Source organism: Micropterus dolomieu, linkage group LG03 (assembly GCF_021292245.1).
Source record: "Micropterus dolomieu isolate WLL.071019.BEF.003 ecotype Adirondacks linkage group LG03, ASM2129224v1, whole genome shotgun sequence".
In the NCBI taxonomy this organism is placed as follows: domain Eukaryota; kingdom Metazoa; phylum Chordata; class Actinopteri; order Centrarchiformes; family Centrarchidae; genus Micropterus; species Micropterus dolomieu.
The window spans coordinates 17,133,933-17,149,871 of record NC_060152.1 but is presented as its reverse complement, the minus strand read 5'-3'; the positions used below and the strand labels follow the sequence as shown (position 1 = coordinate 17,149,871).

Sequence of the window (15,939 nt, the reverse complement as noted above, 5' to 3'; positions counted from 1 at the left end):
GTTCATCGCGCATGTATGCGTGTGTGTGTTCATGTGTACAGCTAGACAGGGACCCGGCCCCACGCTGCATTCCACTGCCATTAGAAAGTTCACATCGCTCCAATCACATGTTGCTAAACAACATTTCCCAACAGCCGGCGTAGCAACAGCTCCTAATTGTAAGCAGCAACAGATCTCATCTATATGTGATTTTTATTTGTTTTCATGGATTTTGTGATGAACACACACTTTTAATTGGCTCTCAGAGTTTAAAATAGAGCTGGTATTTAATGGCTGCGGTTAGGGGACACATTCCAATGAAAGCCGCACACACACTCACACGCACGCATAGACACAGACACAGACTGATTAAAACAATGTGAAACTGAAGAGAGGCACTTAATGGATACAAGCCACCACTGCCAGATGCAGCAAAACTAAGTTGTGTGTTCCTGAGAAAGACAGAATAGCCTAACCTCATGCTGCTCAGTGAGAGGCTGGGGCTGCGGCTAATGATTGTTCTCAATCGATCAATTAATCTATTATTTGTTTTACGATTAATTGTTTGGCCTATAGAGCGAAAACTAGAATACATTCAGTTACAATGCCATAAAAGTGAAAAACAAATACATTTGAGAAGTGGGATCAGGTGAGTGTTTGGCATTTTGACTTGATTAACAGTCATTAATCATTGTCAACAGTCATTAGTCATTGTCAGTACATTTTCTGTTGATCAAATAATTGTTTTAGCGCTATAAGCAACTATAACTGGAAAATGTTGTAACCTGCTGCAGGCAATACAGGACTAAGCTGGTGGAAATGTACTCTTGTAGACTTTTCTTGTCATTTGCTGTGTCTTTCGTCTCCTGCATATTTCAGAAGAAAGGGGACTAATTGAATCTGAGAGAGGCACATCTGTTTCTGCCTTTGGCTGCAGTCACTGAGTCCCCCTGAAACCACAACATTAAACATTTAAGCCCTGTCCCTCTTCCCCTGGGGTGTGCTATGTTGTTTTGTGAGTGTGTGGCTGTGTGTGTGTGTGTGTGTGTGTGTGTGTGTTTTGTGTACTGTATCAAAAAGCCTGCAATGAGAAAAGACCTCAAGATGTGGGTTTTGTGGGGCAGTTGGAGAGGTACGGAAAAGGGGGGGAAAGAATGATAGAAAGAAAAGGACGAGGCAGGCAGAGGATAGTGCACTTGGCCTTTAAACCGCAATGTGTGAAAGCCATCAGATGGAAGGTGTGTTTTCTGCAGAGGGAGAGAGACTGAGAGGGACCGTTTGACTCCCAGTCTAAATTCCTCAGTCCATCCTGCTGTTGGAGTTGTTTAACCTGGAAATCCAACTCCACTACTGCCATAGGTGTGTGTTTTCAACACAGTGGTTATCTGTACTCCTTATCCTGACTCTTTTGTGTGCTGTCAAAACCACTGCATGCATGAGACTGATTGGAGGACACGGCACCCTTTGGGGTTAAGTGTGCGTGAGTGTGGGTGCGTGCATGGCTGCACCCAGGGATAAATCAAATAACGGCCAACTTTCCTTTTCACGTCAATCTCATTTCCTTACACACAGGAAAGCTTGTCTGCCACTGTTGATTTGAGGTTAACATGTGTGTGTGTGTGTGTGTGTAGAGACACACCGAACCAAACATGCACACATATGGGTTGGCACACCAGTGCGTATACACTCCACTCATTGATAGCAGGTATAGTCTTGGTAACTGAGCTGCTTTAGCTGATGGTGTCTGTCCTGGGCTGTGAAAACACAATCTCCATCCAGAGTTTAGACAGACTGTCAAGCTGTCACTGGCTGCCTGCCCTGACTGCCTGTTTGGCTGTAGGGGACCAGCCTCCATGATGAAATGCCAAAGGTCAATGGCACTCAGTGGAAAAGGAGGCAGTTTCAAGAGAGAAATGGAGGATTTCTTAATTCTTGGATGCATGTGTGGGATTTAAGGCTATTCAGTAACTTGCTGGCTACAATCCATACTTTCAATATGACGGTTATACTACATTCCCGTACTGAAAAGTACATTTTTCACACTGCAGACTGGGGGAATTGGTTGTTCCAAATTGGGGAGGATATTCTCAGATTTGACTAATATAGCAGAGGTTTAAAGGTACATTTGGGGTATCAAACTACAATGCTGAGAACAAAAAGCAAAAAGGATGTACAAATACAGTGTAATTTTAACTATTTAAAGGTAAAACATCCAGAATTGGATGAAAATAAAGATGGTCACTAAATACACGAGCAGACATGGAGCCAATTAATACATTTTTACACCTACTTACCAACCTAATGACCCTTCAGCACCACACACATCCACATCACCGACCCTGACATGTATCTGTGTCTTTAACTCTCTCAGAAAGTCAGTGTGATTGACAGGTAAAACGTTGTCAGTTTTTGACCTTTGACACCTCGGCTGAATCTAAAATGCACCCTGAGGCAATTGGACCCCCTTCTGATACACAGATGACCCTAACGTTAACTCTGGCCTTTAGCCTGAGTCATACTCTCATCAATGAAACATCAAGTCAGTGCTGCTTCTGTGTCATGCTCATAACCAAAGTTGCCCATAATTTAATTAACCTTATTTCTGAGCAGTAGACCTAGACAAAGTCTGGGTGCCATTTTTGTTCCTGTACTGCCTTCTTTGTCATCTTTCATCCCACTTTTCATTTAGTTTCCTGCTGTAAGCTATCAAATAAAAACCCAAACACATGACATAATCTTTCAGAAAAAAAGTCCATTAAAGCTAAAATTGGAGCTTAATCATTACCCTGCCTTCTCTCTGTGTTCCTGCAATAGACTAATGACATTTAACATTGATGGGAACATATGGTGGCTCTAGCAGGCCTCCCAGGCGCCTGTGCAGTCCTCTCATAATGCTGATCAAACATCTCTGGCTCCTTTGAACAGTGTGACTTTACTACCATGCTAACGACGCTCCGTATGTGTGTGTTTCACTTCCGCCAGCAAGCTTTCTAATGACAGACGACACAAGCACTGCACCATTTGTGTGTGTGCATGTTTATACAGTGTGTGTGTTGTCTGAAAGCTCTGCCACCCATGAGTTTCTACTCTTTCAACTCCTTCCTACAACAGCCTAAGTTTCAACCTGTAACCCCTGTGTGTATATTTACAGTATAATGTTTTTAATTCGGGATCTCTGATTTGCTTCTGCGCAGGATTTAGCTTTGACCTGGAGCCTGGCACACGCTCAACACACACTTTCTAGCTGCCAGTGAAACTGATCACAAGCCACATATGTGAACTTGTGTGCACTTGTATGGGTATTTTCCTTGATATCCTGTTTGTTGAATGAAGAAATATGTTATTATAGCAGAATGAAAAGGAAAAAGAGGGAAAGGGAGGGGGGGCAAAGAAAAGAAAAGGTAAAACTAAACAAATTCTCCTTTTCATCCTAATCCATGGAAGCACAAAGCCAGAGTAATGCTGAGCGTACAGCAGCTCTAAATCAGGGAGAAAATTAGGTAGTAAAACAGTGGTTTTATAGACCTGCTTTGTTTCAAAAAGATTTTTTTCTAAACTAAAAAAAATCCTCTCCTTTTCAGTTCTTATGAGTGTAGGCGGGTTTCTATTATGTTTTGGAAAAATCAGAAGGTGGAGGTGTCTGTTAAAGTAAGTAGGTGGCACATAAGTAGGGAGCTACTGGCTTGTAATTTGATTGAGTGCTGCTTTGTCTGCTCACAGTTTGAGAGGTATGGGCTGAGGCTTGAATTTCTGGCAGACTGAACATGCGGATAATGTATTATTATACTCAATCTTGTGTTTTCTCTCCTTTTGAGTACTGTAAATCCCTAAAGAATGGATGCGGCAGCAGTTCATTGGCATTTATCCCCATACCCCCTTCTTCTGACTGATGACTTTACCAGAGAAGAGGAGGAAAGCAATACAGAAGAACATGGGGATGGTAGTAGTGTGCATAGGGGAACCATGAAATGTGGAGGTCAAGAATGAAGAGGAGGGAGGCTGTAATGAGAGGAGCTGGAAGGAAAGTGGAAAAGTGAAGGAATGCAAGTCGGAGAAGGAATTTTGATTACAACAAGGGGAGCTGAGTTGAGAAGGATTGACTTGTTGAGTGTGAGTATTTACCAGGATACTGATTGTTGTCCAGGTCTTGGCCTCCTCTCAGAGTGAATCCATATCCAAGCAAACTGTCACTGGGGGTCCTGGCTGCTCTCAGCTCTTGGCTCAGTGTCAGGCCTTGCGTGGATGCGTCTCTGTTACCATTAAAGATCAATACTCTCCCTCCACGCTCCTCGCCTCCGAACGGACAGCCCACCGCCACGTCTAATGGATGACACACACACACATACACATGCATGGTTTAGATATCAGTAGGGTTAAGGGCCCTCTGAGACAGAAGCAGAGGAAAACATACAGGTAGAAGGAAAGAGAGAAGGAAAAGATCTTGACCTTCTTTTACCTGCACTGGGGGACCATTTCAGTATTGTCAATTTCCATTTATTTTGCTCATCTTTTAATCTTGTCTCTCCTCTATCTTTCTTTTTCTGTCTTGGTGCTGTTTATGTCATTGCTGTAATTCTTGGTTACTCAGTATTGTGCTCTGCGTAGGAAACATTTGGGTCAATATGACCCTATAATAAGTGACAAAATGCTATAGAGCAGGCTAGTCTGTTGGGGTCTTAAAGCAATAGTTTGACACTTCGGAAAATACACTAATTCGCCTAAGACTTTCATCTTTGATAAAGCTTATAGATAGAGCTGGCTGAGGTGAGCCCTAAAACATTCCTTGGTTATGCTGCCGGGACACTTCCCATAATGCACTGAGCTCCCTCTCCATCTGTATGCATTCTTATCCCATTAATTAATATCCCATTAATTACACCCTGGACAGGTCGCCAGTCCATCGCAGGGCCTTATCCCATTAATGTATGTCACTAACTCGACTAACATGCTCATATCTGTGCACTGTTTGTATACACACTGCAAAAACTGATCTTTCTAAAACAAGAAAAAAAAGCATTAAAAAGGGGGAAATATTACTCAAAATGAGCAAAATTATCTGCCAACAGAACAAGAATATTTCACTTGCTACTTAAGGCCAAAAAAACTTGAAACAAGTGAAATTCTCTAACATAAAAGCCGCCTGGTAAGAAGATATATCTTGTCAGACAAAAAAGAAGTATATTTTGCCTTCAATTAAGATAATTAATCTTACTAAGATTTTAGTTTTTGCAGTGCAGATTAAGCAAATGAGATAGAACATATCAGCTAATTACTGAGCTTTAGAGGTTTTTTAAACTTTGGACAGAGTCAAGCTAGCTGTTTCCCCCTGCTTCCAGTCTTTAAGCTAAGCTAGGAAACTCAGCTAATCAGCTTCACACGGACTGTGTGGGTGTGGTTTGATTGGATTTAATTGACAATGGTCCAGCAAAACAAGAGAACATCCCCACAGTTCCCATCAGATGAAATGTTTCCCAGATTGGTGCACTGAACCACTCATTATCCATTTTTTCCAACTAAACCCTGCTACTAAAAACATAACGACAGAAATCTCTCAACTGAACTAATCAAAGCTTTTCTAACTAACCCCAAAAAAGATAATTGAGAAAGTAGATTTCAAAAGCCTTTAAGAATTCTTTCAGACATGTAGGCGTGTAGTTGCAACGGAGGCCCCACACGCAAATGAAAACAGAGAGATAATAATTAACATACTGCAAGCACCTGTCCTGGTACTTACTCTTTAACCTCTTAATGTCCACACATTGCACCGTCCTGCATAAAAGCTTCCCTCACTACTGTAAATGTCCAAACACCTCGAGACATCCTGTTTGTCTCCGGACCCCTTCTCTCTCAGCCTAAACAACTAGTTCCACATGAAGCAGATTGTGGGGTAGAGAGGATAAATGCAACCATGTGTGTATGCAAGTGTATATATGAGCCTGTGTGTGCTCATGTGTGTCTGCAAGTGTGTATGTCTATGTGTGGGTATGTGTACATAACTAAAAAGCTGTGTAAAAAAAAATTGTACTTAAAAAAGTCCTCAAATAATGTGAAAGTCACTCATGGGAATTACTCCATCATCCCACACAATGCAGACATCCACAGCAAAATGTGGAACACCCACTGTGATCTCTTAGACTGTGACATTGTTACTCACAGACAGAAACAGGCTGAGACTCTGTGAGCGATGGTGATAGAAAGCCTCTGTTGGCTGACAAAAATTAAAAACAAAGAGAGCTGCATGGGAATTTCAATTAGCTAAATTGCAATGTTTCCTCTCAACAAAGCCATGAAGAGGAGAGGTATGGTTCTGCTTTTAAGAAGAATTTTGCAACTGAAGTCATGAGGTCCCTGCTACGGGAGGAGGAAGAGGCTTGGTGTCATCACTTGCTGAAAGGGGATCTGTCAATGATTATGCACACATAATCATATGAGTGCACAGGTATACTTGAACACAGAAGTTTGACATTAGCAAAAAGGAACTGCTGAAAACTCTGATCACATTGTCTCCATGGTGACTCCATAATGCAATGCCGAATTGTCCTCATATGATTATCTCTCAACAAGTCTTTTCAATGCGTGTCACTGCAGCTGGCAGAGAGGCACCTCAGAGACCGTCACATCCTGACAGAGAGCCTTATGTGATTTATGTTTTTGGCCACAGAAAGCTTCAGTATTGATCCAGTGGATATTGATCTGATTGTTAAAGGGTTTAAAGCGGTGGGACACACATTAACGCACTCTGGCCATGAATAAATAAGGCACTAATCAGTGGGACAGATGGGTGTTAGTTCATTCACTTCTAAGCTCGCAGTCAACAGGCCTTGGCGTCATGGAGCATTTGGACTGCAGGCTGAATGGTTTGTGTGTGTGTGTGCATGTGAGTGTCTTTGTCTAATCAACGTGAAGATAAAACAAACACATCGAGGAATGAACTCTGGGCTGCAGGACAGAAACTCCCAGATGATTTTATCTCAGTGCACATCTGGTGAGTTAAAAATAGCTCCAACACACACACACACACACACACACGGCCTTAACCCTCATCACAGGCGGAAATAAGTTCACACAGACAATCTTTCATCGCTGCACTTCCTGATTGGCTGAAGCGCTTTAAGTTTTTTCAAGCAGCAGCATATGATAGGATTTCCTCAGTCAGAGACTAAACAAACCAAGAGGCACGGGAAACACAGAAAAAGATCTGTCAGTCATCAGGTTTACCTGGAATCACCTGTCTCATATGGGCAGACGAGTACAAGGGAAAGAGGTCCATGCACTGGCCCACAAAATATATATATATATAATATATATATATATATCAGGATTTGGAAAATTTTCTCATCTACATATCTTTCTCCTTCTCTATTTCTGTTTGTTGTCTCTCTCATCTTGCATATTTTTGTTTCTCGAATGAATTTCATCTGGCTTAATTTCCTTTTTCCATTTCTTCTCCCCTTCTTTCTGTCTTTCATCCTCTCAGCATACCATTGTATCCATCCATGTTGATGTCTCCCAGGGGTGCTATAGCTGTGCCGAAGCGCCCGAATGTATGTGTGCCGGTGAGGGCAACAGGTTTGGAGAAAGTGAGAGGGGCCATCTGTAGGTACAGGTATACCCTCCCCACCTCTCTGGGTTTGCTCTCCATCTCTCTTTCCATATAGAGGGGCGCTCCAATCAGCACATCGTCGGTCCTGGGGACATAAGCCGTGGTTTTAAGGCTTAGACAAAGAAAGAGATGGAGTGAGTGTATGTGTCTCGAGTGACATGGACATTTTCTACTTACCCATCTCCGTTCAGGTCAGTGACAGCCACCGAGTAGCCAAAATAAGAGGCCATCTGAGAGACAGACAAGGAAGGAACAGGAGTATTTTTTACCATAAACCCAATCCAACCCATTCAAAAATGGAAGAAAATCCATATCAGCTGGTGCCCACGATGTAGTAGTTTATATGCAGCCCTGCAATATGTGTGTATCGATGCTCCTACCTGTTCCCCTGTGAAGTTCTGAATGAAGGTCAGATTGGTGGAGTTGATCATTGCCACCTAAAACAAACAGATGGACTGTCAGATACAATATGGCATGACTAATAAAGCACCAGAGTTTGTCCTCATAGCACTCCAGGAGCAAACATGGCCAACAGTCTAACAATGCAGGAAAAAAGTCAGAAACCGCATTAAAAAAAGCCTTTATTCTACTGAAACATTTCTTTTCCCCTGCCCTCCCCCACCATCATCCTCTTTGTGCCTTTACCATTTTCCCCCTCATCTTTCTCTCCTTCCCCCCATCCTAACCCCAGTCGTGGGGAGAGACGGAGGGGGGAGCCTGAGAATTCCTTCATAAGAGCTAAAATAACAACCACATGGAGACAGCCGGGGGGCTTCACGTACACACACAGGCACACACGCAAACACACATGCAGGAGGATACATGTTGACCCAATCAGAGATGTCTCAAAGACATAGTAAAGGGACAGAACACATATAGATGACCATGTGTAAACACAAATATTGAATCTGAGCACTATGAGTTGTCAGATTGGTCACAGAAGGAACCTGATCAGCATTGACACATACTCCAGTACCAGGCTTCTAACATAGCCTTCCTGCATCCCTCAAAGCACTTCTCCCATTATGAGCTACAAGCACCCTCCTTTATGACACTCACTGTGCACTGTCAGTACAGGAAAGAGCATTCTCGCACCAGCTACAATGTCCAGACATAAAACACACTGTTGCAGTGTGTATGTGCGCAGTGTCCTGCAGTTACACTGCAGGTTAGAGTTAGGGGTCGGGTGTGTGTGGAGAAGGGTTAGTGGGGTTAGGTGGGGTCACCACCCTCCACATGCAGCGGAAGCTGTGTGTCATTAGGGAGGATTGAAACAGTCAGCCCTGGGGACATGTTCCCATAAGAGAACACTAGACACACCTACAGTATATGTTGTGGTTTTGTAGATACATATATTTCTGTGTAGAGTAAAAGCTGTAATCTTATATGAAAAACTAAAATCCAACGAACCTCAAAGACTTTTTTTGTGTGTGAGTTGATTGTGTGCTTGCACATACATGTTTTAGATACAGCATGCAGATGGGTGACAAAGTAAAGGAAAAACCAATGTAAAGCTCCACCATAAGCCAACAAAACAGCTTCATAGGTCCTTGGCACAGATTCTACAAGTCTCTAGAAAAGATACTTGAGGGATGAACGCCATGTTTCCAAAATATATTTCCTAATGTGGTATTTTGGTGATGATGGTGCTGTTGAACGTGTCAGTCCAAAATCTCCCATAGGTGTTCAACTAGCCTGAGATCTGGTGACTGCGAACGCCATAGTATATGATTCACATCATTTTCATACTACTAAAACTATTCAGTGGCCATTTGTGCCCTACAATAAGACATCTGCATTTGTTATGCTTTGATTCAGGTATTAACTTTAATTTGTCACATGTCTGTAACAATGAGGTTGCTGCTGAATGACTTTTATCTTTAAATCAAGCACCAAAATCTATCCTGCGTGTCTTTGGTTAAATTTGCTCGTTGGTTCATACTCACATATCCAAAGTTCTGTGCTCCTCTTGGGACTCCAGCTATAAGCTCTGGTAAACATCAAAACAAAGAACGACTTAAATTAGCGCATGCTTATGTGTGAGAAAGACATTGGTTCGTTGCAAAGGCCTGAACCCTAAAATCCTCTTCCCAGCCCACCCTGTTAGAACTTAGAAGTGTTGCTGAGAACACACTGAGTGATTGGGTGCATAGGCTCTGCTTGTGTATTGATTGATGAGTGCGGTGCCGTGGACTTATAGGGACGATCTGAAGGACCCACCCAGAGAGAGTGAGAGAGAGAGTCCCTCCTTCCTGCCCTCCAGCTCTAACCAAAAGGCTCAACCATGAGCCAACAAACCAGGACTTCCCAGCTCCATCTTCACTAAGAACTCCCAGTTACAACCAGTTCTCTAATCTAAAGAGGGTTTGGGGAACAAGACCACAACAAGCTTCGTACCACAACACAACACATCAAGAGGCATGTGTAACCTCTTAAGGTTCACTTTAAGACTCGCCGACATGTTCCGGAGGGGGTTTCAGAGCCTTTGCGGGGTTTCTATGGGGGTATTGTAAACACAAGGTTGTCCCATAAAGATCCCACTAAATGGTGATTAGCATAGGGGCTCTGATAGACAGAAAATGATGAATGGGAAGCTGAAGTGGCATTGGGGGAGGAGAGTCTCCTGCTTGTGACAGAGCAGAAGAGCGTGAGAGTGTGTGGTGACACAGTGTTTGAAAGAAATAACCAGTGGTTTAGACAATGAAGTAGCATGACTGTGGTTGGACACATTTTGTTTTTTTTAATAAAAGCTTTTTGTTGAAATTGCTTGTGTGTTTCATTTGTGGTGCTGACAAACTGATGGCATGGGAAAGGACATCAGAAGCACCTGAAGCTTGCAAAGAGAGAAATTTCAAGTCCAGATGAGATTCTGGACCCACGCTAGATCTGAAGAGGTCTGTAGGGTCTGCCACCAATCAATCTAATCAGTTAAAATAGAAGAAATCCCTTTATCAGTAGTTCCTGAAGTCCTGTCCCCTCAGGGTCGTGACCCAGACACACAGAGACAGTACTCATTACTGCCTCTGAGTTCAGACCAAGTCAGTGTCACCCAGCTCTCCACTCCCTATCGCTCAGTCTATAACACCCCTCGCTGGGGTCCTGGCATCCAGCCGGAGAGCATAAAGAGAGAGTGTTTCAGACGGTGTTGCAGGGTGCCTGCTGGTGTTGTTATTGAGGAATTCCTCTGGTGCTGCATGTGGTTACTTGCAATGAATTGTTGGCTTTCTCACCTTGTTCGGAGTCTCCCGTAAACTCCCCCACTGCCACGGAGTAACCTAGGGAGAAATCGGTTGCACATGATGACATATGGGTGAAATTAGCTCTGTACGCAATGCTCTGTGTAAACTGAATGTTGTATGTGATGTATGTAATGTAATGTATGATTATTATCAGCAAGGCTGTGCGAATGTGTGTGTTCAGTTTGTAAATGCATGTTACCAAGGTAGCTGTCGTCATGTGTGTCTTCAGCAGCTCTGGTGTGTTTCTCTCCTGGAACCCGTCTCAGCACTGCCTTCAAAGAGTAGCCGTTCAGTATCTCAGCTATCCCTGCTGTCATCACCTGACCTACACACACACACACACACACACACACACACACAGACATACACACGCACAGATAAATAGATAAAGAAAAACAAACACTCAGGGTGTGAGAGTCGCATATGTTCATGGACAGCGGTTTCAGCTTGGACCCCATGAAGGGAGCACAGCTGCTCTCTGCTACAGAAACCTGCTGGAGCTGGACCACCTGCTCCAAATGAAAAATGCACAGATCTAGCGACATGGCAAAGCCTTCCGTGGGGAAAGCTAAAACACATCGTTGGAAGAGGAATAGCTGGAAAAATACCCTAAAGTTCCTTCAAAACCCTCTGAAAATGCTTGTCCATTCTCCAGCGAAGATTCTGAAGTATACGGGTGCACACACAAATGACCCATCCACAACCCTTCATCTGCTGTTGAACAAGAGGTCAAACAAACAAATGATTTTATCTATGGCAATCCACAACCTTCCATAAATCCTCCTTAATGTGTGAGTGTGTGTGTGTGTGCTGACAGGGAGGGAAATGTGCCCTCTTAACCCTCCCTCCAACTCCTTTTCCACCCCCTTATCCCTCAGACTGAGCTATGAGTTTATCTCCCAGAATAACACATCACCATATCAGCTCATTATTAAACCTCCATCTGATTAATGAGACACCGTGTTACAAACTGTTAACACAGATGCATAAGTCACTGCTGCCAATTTGAAGTGTCTTTACACCCAGAGATAACAAGATTGTATATAAAAGAGGTTTTTTGTATGATGACTCAGGCTGAAGGCTGAAGATAATCGTTGTATATTAGAGGCCATAAAATCCAGGCTGAGTGCTTTTATAAACATTCGGAGGAAGTGTTTTAACTGGAGGCAGCCAGCCTTGCCACGCTGAGGGCACAGAGAGGGAGCAGTCCATTAGTCTGTGATGCCTGTCTACTGCGGTCTTGTATGCTGGAGCATTCATTATTGAACCATATGTAATAACAGTAGCAACGCCAAACAATAACCCCAAATCATAAAAAATTGTGTAGCAGTTTTGAAATATCCATCACAGAGTCACTTCCCTCTTTTGTCTTTTTTCTTATTCCTAAAAACAGATACTCACTTGCTGCATATTTCTGTTCTAAACAAATGAAATGCAGTGGAGTGACAGATTAGCAGTTACAAAGAAAGGAGAAATTAGTTTGCGCAAATGATCTCCTTGCTCCTCACAAACAGCTGCAGAACTCCTTTTGGATATTAGGAGAATACACACTCTTACACACCTGGAGTTGGGGGAGTAGCTGAACTCTGACACACTCTAGCTGTGTCTACACCTTTTAAGACACTTCATCCCTCTGCTTAGACTAGCAAGTTAGTTGACCTCAGTGTTGCTTTTATCAAGCAGAAAATCCATCTTTCTTCTTCTTTCTCTGTGTCTAACTTACTCCTTCACTTCTCATATTTCTCTCTCCCCCAGCATGTTTCTATCGTCTCCTTAACAGTCCTCTATCACTCCCGCTGTCCTCCCAGCTCTCAGTCTTTAAATTCTCCCCACCTTTCCTCTGTCCCTCTCAACCCTAGCCTGCCTCTGAGCCTCTTCCTCTCTCCTTAAAGCTTTCCCAAGCCCCTCTGCACTTTACCACGGGCAGAGGGGCAGTTCTGCCACACTCCATTACGATCAGCTCATTACAGAGCCCAAACACCCACTTCCTGTTACAGACAGAGAGTGGCATGAAGTAGCCTAAAGGAGTGAGGGAGAGAAAATGTTACGGAAAGCAGCAAAGAAAGAGACACATTTCCTTCCACCTATTCCTACTTATGGCTCTTGTAATGAAATTGAAATTTTGGCAAGAGTGTCTGTGTGCATGTGTGTTCGTGTGTAAATGTGGGCTTTTCTGACTGTTAAACCCATCTCCATTCTCTTCCCTCATTTGAACACCTTCCCATCTATGAAATCATTGCAAAAGAGAGACCAGATACATGTTTACACAATGTTGTTGCAGTTACCTTGCCAGTAAAAGCTTCCAGGTCCTCCTACCACCAGCATTCCTTCCTGGAATAGATACAATAAGTTAGGTTTAGTCCTGTGATATAGATTTGTCAGTGAATGTGTGTGTGTTTGTGTGAGACTAGAGGTGTATATATAATGTTTGCAGTCGTGTGTGTGTGTGTGTGTGTGTGTGTGGGTGTGTGTGTGTGTCCACACATATGACTCGTGCTGTCATGCATGTTGACATCCTGTGGAGAGTGACAGCTTCCTGTACAGGAGGGTAGAGTTGAACATGGGCCATGAGACAAAGGCCTAAGTTCACATTGCCTATACAGTGACAGATTGTGTATGTGTTTTGTCGATTGTGTTCAGAGGTGATGGGTCACATCAGCAGTGGAGGCTCCTCTAGGGACAAGCGTGCTCTCAACTTCCTAGTGTCCATTAATCTCTGAAGGGAGTTTCATGTTTGAAGGAACCTCTTCGCTGGCACTTTGAGAGGGGAAATGATGTGTCCAGGGGAATTCTTGATGATAGGGTACGAGTGTTGCTGCAATCGGTACCTTGGTGAAATCCACACTGAAGCCAGCCTGGCAGAACCCCTGTCCCTCCGGGTCTGGATCATCTGAAAACAACACAAACAGTAAAACTGTTTTTCAAAGACCTGTGCCAGCATCTTAATTGTTAAAAAAAAACAATTTTCTGGAACAAAGCACTCAACTAACATTGCAGACAGCAACAGCTGACGTAGAATGACGTAGAACCACTGAGGTGTGTTTCTGTCAAACTCTGCATGAACAAACCAACAAAAGAAAAACGTATGTGCACCTAACAAATTGTTCTCCATTTTAGAGGCACCCTGAGGTGAAGCTTAATGATGCGTAACTAGACACATGCACATATAAATAATGTGTGAGTTATGGTAGCGGACTGAGCGGTCATAGATTCATGTTAAAATGAAGCTGCTGGAGAAAAATCAGACTTGGATACATGTTGAAGAAATTCTTCCTCTGCCCGAAAAACATTATTCCCCCTTTGACAACAATTGAGTTTACAATGTGATTATTCTAGTCTTGATTAGTCAGAACTGGCATAACCAACAAAATGAGATCTTTAACAACTGTCAACCAATAAAAGGGAGCGTAAAGAGTGAGTGTAAACAGAGAGGGATTTTTTTGTAGAGCGGATGATGGAGTGGATGATAAGCCCTGCGTTTGATCTGCTGTTTATGATGTGCCACCTGATAGCCTCCGTTTTCCCCTTATCATACTTATCATGCTGATGCCTCATATCACTGCACAGGGTAAAAGGGGTCGCAGGAAGAAAGTAGGAGAAAAAGAAAAAAACTGGAGATGAGCGAAAGGGGGTGGAGGGGAGGATAATCCCATGAATCCCATTTACAGAACTGATGACAGAAAGAAGTGGACCAGAGAGAGAGACAGATACTGTCACAGAGACAGATTATCAGGTTACTGTGGCAACCTTTAAAAACACCAGGCAAAGTAATCCACCGGGAAAGACAACAAATAAATCTGTCTGCTCGCTGTCAGTTCAACCAACTTACGAAAATATACATTTCCTCATCTGCAGATAGTTTTGGTTTTGTTTGGCCAAGTTTGGAGATAACTACATCTGAGGTTTCTGCTGCTAAGCAAATACAATAGAAGTGAATGTAATTTTGTTTAGGAAAAACATTTAAAATTTTCTTTTTTTTAACACCTTTTTTGTTTTGTTTCAATTAAATATAACATAGTCACAGAGAAATCTGTGCAGGCGCGATTAATTCTTTAAAGGGGCTTTATGTAGTTTTTACATGAAATTAATATTTTTTATTGCCTATTTGTGAACGGGTTGTAACCTCACAAAACAATGAACCACATGCCTGCTTTTTTCGGTCGCTTGGAACAGCCACTATGCTGCTTCTTATATGAAGAAATCATTGGTTTACATGGGCTGTAACGTTCATGTGCGCTCCCGAGCCTCTTGCCTACTGATTCTGAAATGTACACAGCGACAACACCGCAGCTAACAAAATGGAGTCCGCTAACACCCAAAAAAACAACAGGCTCCCAGCACAACACAGACTCCAACACAAACTCCACATAGGGATAAAAAACAAACGAAAAAAGTTTTAGCCGATACCTGTTAGGCCAAATGAGAATCAGATTGACATCGGGTGAAAACACGGTCAATGATGGAAAGTCGTTTGAATCGTGGAGACCTCTCCTTTGTTTTGTATAAATAAACCGACCCAGAGTTGGCTTTCATCCCATTGGACAGGAAACTAACATTACTGCAAAGCATGTGCAATATACAGTGGGGGAAAAAAGTATTTGACCCCTTGCTGATTTTGCAGGTTTGCCCACTTACAAAGAATGCAACAATCTACAATTTTAATCATATGTACATTCTAACAGTGAAAGACAGAATCCCAAAGAAAATCCATCATATGAATTTATAAAAATTGATAACCATCTGATGAGGAAAAACAAGTATATGACCCCCTACCAAACAGCAAGTATTCTGGCTCCTACAAGCCAGTTAGTCTTTCTTTAAGACACAGCCCCAATCCCAACCAATTATCTACATCAAATACACCTGCCTCACCTCGTTACCTGTATAAAAGACACCTGTCAACACCCAAACAACCAGCATCCAACATCACCACCATGGGCAAGACCAAAGAGCTTTCTACGGACATCAGGGACAAGATTGTTGATCTGCACAAGGCTGGGATGGGCTACAAGAGAATCGGAAAGCAACTTGGAGAGAAAAGATCAACTGTCGGTGCAGTTATCAGGAAATGGAAGAAGCACCACACCACCGCCAACCTCCCTCGGTCTGGGCCTCCAC

The 15,939-nt window shown here is 42.9% G+C and overlaps 1 protein-coding gene across 1 annotated transcript in view; it reads right to left on the bottom strand.

Annotated features, from left to right (window-relative positions):
• itga8 (integrin, alpha 8) overlaps positions 1 to 15,939 on the bottom strand; it is a 40,641-nt gene that overhangs the window by 18,750 nt on the left and 5,952 nt on the right. Inside the window, exons 5-13 of the mRNA XM_046045994.1 lie at positions 13,650 to 13,711; positions 13,107 to 13,152; positions 11,021 to 11,146; positions 10,813 to 10,857; positions 9,529 to 9,572; positions 7,963 to 8,019; positions 7,760 to 7,812; positions 7,462 to 7,667; positions 4,102 to 4,299 (exon numbers count right to left, since the gene is read on the bottom strand). Coding sequence (XP_045901950.1) covers positions 4,102 to 4,299; positions 7,462 to 7,667; positions 7,760 to 7,812; positions 7,963 to 8,019; positions 9,529 to 9,572; positions 10,813 to 10,857; positions 11,021 to 11,146; positions 13,107 to 13,152; positions 13,650 to 13,711 — 837 coding nt within the window. The remainder of the gene's footprint in view (positions 1 to 4,101; positions 4,300 to 7,461; positions 7,668 to 7,759; positions 7,813 to 7,962; positions 8,020 to 9,528; positions 9,573 to 10,812; positions 10,858 to 11,020; positions 11,147 to 13,106; positions 13,153 to 13,649; positions 13,712 to 15,939) is intronic.